Here is a 2,500-nt window from a genome sequence, read left to right as displayed (position 1 = left end):
TACTGCCCTGCGAGGGCAAGCTCACCTGCAGAGCTGAGGCACGTGGTAACCCTCCTGCAGGCGGAACTTGGCCACAGGCACGGCGCAGGTGATCTCCCAGCCGAGCCCTACCGTGTCGAAGGCCTCGCGCAGCTCCTGCACCTGAAGGGAGGGCGGCCGAAGGCGGAGTCAGAGGGGGAAGAAACGGCATGTGTGCTAACGAAATTCATAATCAGATTAATATTTGTGTGTGCGCGAATGAGTAAATATCCACACACACACACACACACACACACACACTACACACATACATAGTTCGTGTGTGTGTTAAACATCAGAGCTCCAGAAATTATTTGAAATTCCAATCTCTGGCAATATTCCTAAACGTAAATATCATCAAAGCAGAAACACAAGACAGCATTTATACATACGAACTTAAGGAAGTTGTCCTTGTCGGCATACTGGCCTCCGCGGTCTGTGGCGCCAGGGTATTCCCAGTCCAAGTCCAGGCCGTCGAAGCCGTAGTCAGTGAGCAGCTCTGAGGATTCGTGCAATTGCACTTGGTGAGACACGCAGAGAGACACACAAAGCGAGAGATAGATAGATAGAGAGAGAGAGAGGGAGAGAAAGAAAGAGAGAGAGAGAGAGAGAGAGAGAGAGAGAGAGAGAGAGAGAGAGAGAGAGAGAGAGAGAGAGAGAGAGAGAGAGAGAGAGAGAGAGAGAGAGAGAGAGAGAGAGAGAGAGAGAGAGAGAAGAGAGAGAGATGGAGAGAGAGTGAGAGAGAGAGGAGAGAAAGAGAGAGAGAGTGAGAGAGAGAGAGAAGGAGAGAGAGAGAGAGAGAGAGAGAGAGAGAGAGAGAGAGAGAGAGAGAGAGAGAGAGAGAGAGAGAGAGAGAGAGAGAGAGAGAGAGAGAGAGAAGAGAGAGAGAGAGAGTGAGTGAGAATGAGAGTGAGAGTGAGAGTGAGAGAGAGAGAGACAGAAAGAGAGAGAGAGAGAGAGAGAGAGAGAGAGAGAGAGAGAGAGAGAGAGAGAGAGAGAGAGAGAGAGAGAGAGAGAGAGAGAGAGAGAGAGAGTTAAGCTTCGCAAACACCGATCCACTGCAGACCTGCAATTACTCATGTCATCAGACTGGAGCCACGCACTGGGCAGTGGCCATCGAGCCATAGTCTTGGCTCTTGCTATAGAAGGCGCCTTTGGTCAGCAATGGCATAAGGCCACGGCGACCAGGTTCCAGGTATTGGTGTTGAGAAAGAGATACTAAAGGAAGCGTCCTTGGGATCTTGCTCTGGGACAGGCATTGCAACGACCTCTTAAACCTTGTCCCTGAGGGCAAGGCTTATGCTGTTGGCATTCCCCTGTCTGTGAGCTATGCCCCAGAGGACGAGATGGCATCGGTGGTAAAAATGAACGCCTGTCTAAACAGCAGCATAAAATGGGGAAGCATGTAGCAAGTTTGCATCACATAAAACTCTACTAATGACCATTAGTAGATCATAAACCAACATCCCGCTTTACTACAGTGCAACAAAGAGTAGCATCAATATCCTTGGCATTATTTAAGACAAACAATCAACGTTCAAGGACCATGTCAAATAAATTGCACGAAAGGCCTCTGGTGAGCTTGCATCAGAATATAGCCGGAGGCAGGGAGGGCATGACGGATCATTCACGATGGAAACATTAGACATTCCAAACCTACAAAATAAATAAATAAATAACATAAAATAGGTAAATAAAAAAAGAACAGCTACGCAAATCCCATCTTCAACCATTGCATCAACCAAAACAACAGGAACAGCAAACCACGTGGTAACAGTGTCCATCAAGAAAGACAAATCATCAAATATGTCAAGTCATGGAATGCTCTTTTAAATGATTTTGTTGACGCAGAGCAACACACTCTACAAAGTTTGAAGTATCATATAAAGGCATGGATATGTCTTCAACTCAGTTAAGTTACTCTTTTATCATTACTTGAGTATTCTGATAGACTTCCCTTAAGTACATACGCTATATAGCTTTGCATATAACCTTGGTTGGCTTTTAGATAACCTGCCATAATAACGCAGACTTTAGCTTTTAAAATGATATGAAATGTCATAACAGACAGCAATCATAACCTAGTGGAACATAAAAGACATGTTTTGAAATAGTTGCCTCAAACGGGTCTAAAAAAGACAGAGAGAGAGCGAGAGAGAGAGAGAGAGACAGAGAGACAGGGAGACAGAGAGACAGAGAGAGAGAGAGAGAGAGAGAGAGAGAGAGAGAGAGAGAGAGAGAGAGAGAGAGAGAGAGAGAGAGAGAGAGAGAGAGAGAGAGAGAGAGAGAGAGAGAGAGAGAATCTAGAAATGGATGAATCATTTATAAACCTGAGCACAGGACACGGGTTCCATCTCAAGACTCAGCTGACGGAGCCGCGACAGGAAAGTGCTCCTACTCACGGACGACGCTTCTGATGAAGGACGCCCTCCTCTCGGCGACCATCACCATCTGCGAGTACTTCCTGCCGCCCTCGGCCCAG

At 46.7% G+C, this 2,500-nt stretch overlaps 1 protein-coding gene across 3 annotated transcripts in view; it reads right to left on the bottom strand.

Moving 5' to 3' along the window:
* Positions 1-2,500, bottom strand: part of LOC122257773 (endochitinase) — a 14,183-nt gene that overhangs the window by 3,988 nt on the left and 7,695 nt on the right. For all 3 annotated transcript variants that reach the window (XM_043023267.2, XM_086541476.1, XM_086541475.1), the window contains exons 4-6: positions 2,421-2,500; positions 411-517; positions 26-141 (exon numbers count right to left, since the gene is read on the bottom strand). The exon at positions 2,421-2,500 is cut by the window's right edge and continues 86 nt beyond it. In XM_043023267.2, the coding sequence (XP_042879201.1) occupies positions 26-141; positions 411-517; positions 2,421-2,500 (303 nt within the window). The remainder of the gene's footprint in view (positions 1-25; positions 142-410; positions 518-2,420) is intronic.

The sequence above is a fragment of the Penaeus japonicus genome, unplaced genomic scaffold (genome assembly GCF_977035675.1).
Source record: "Penaeus japonicus unplaced genomic scaffold, GWHDUDI00000001_assembly GWHDUDI00000011, whole genome shotgun sequence".
NCBI lineage: Eukaryota > Metazoa > Arthropoda > Malacostraca > Decapoda > Penaeidae > Penaeus > Penaeus japonicus.
This window is presented reverse-complemented; position numbering and strand designations above follow the sequence as displayed.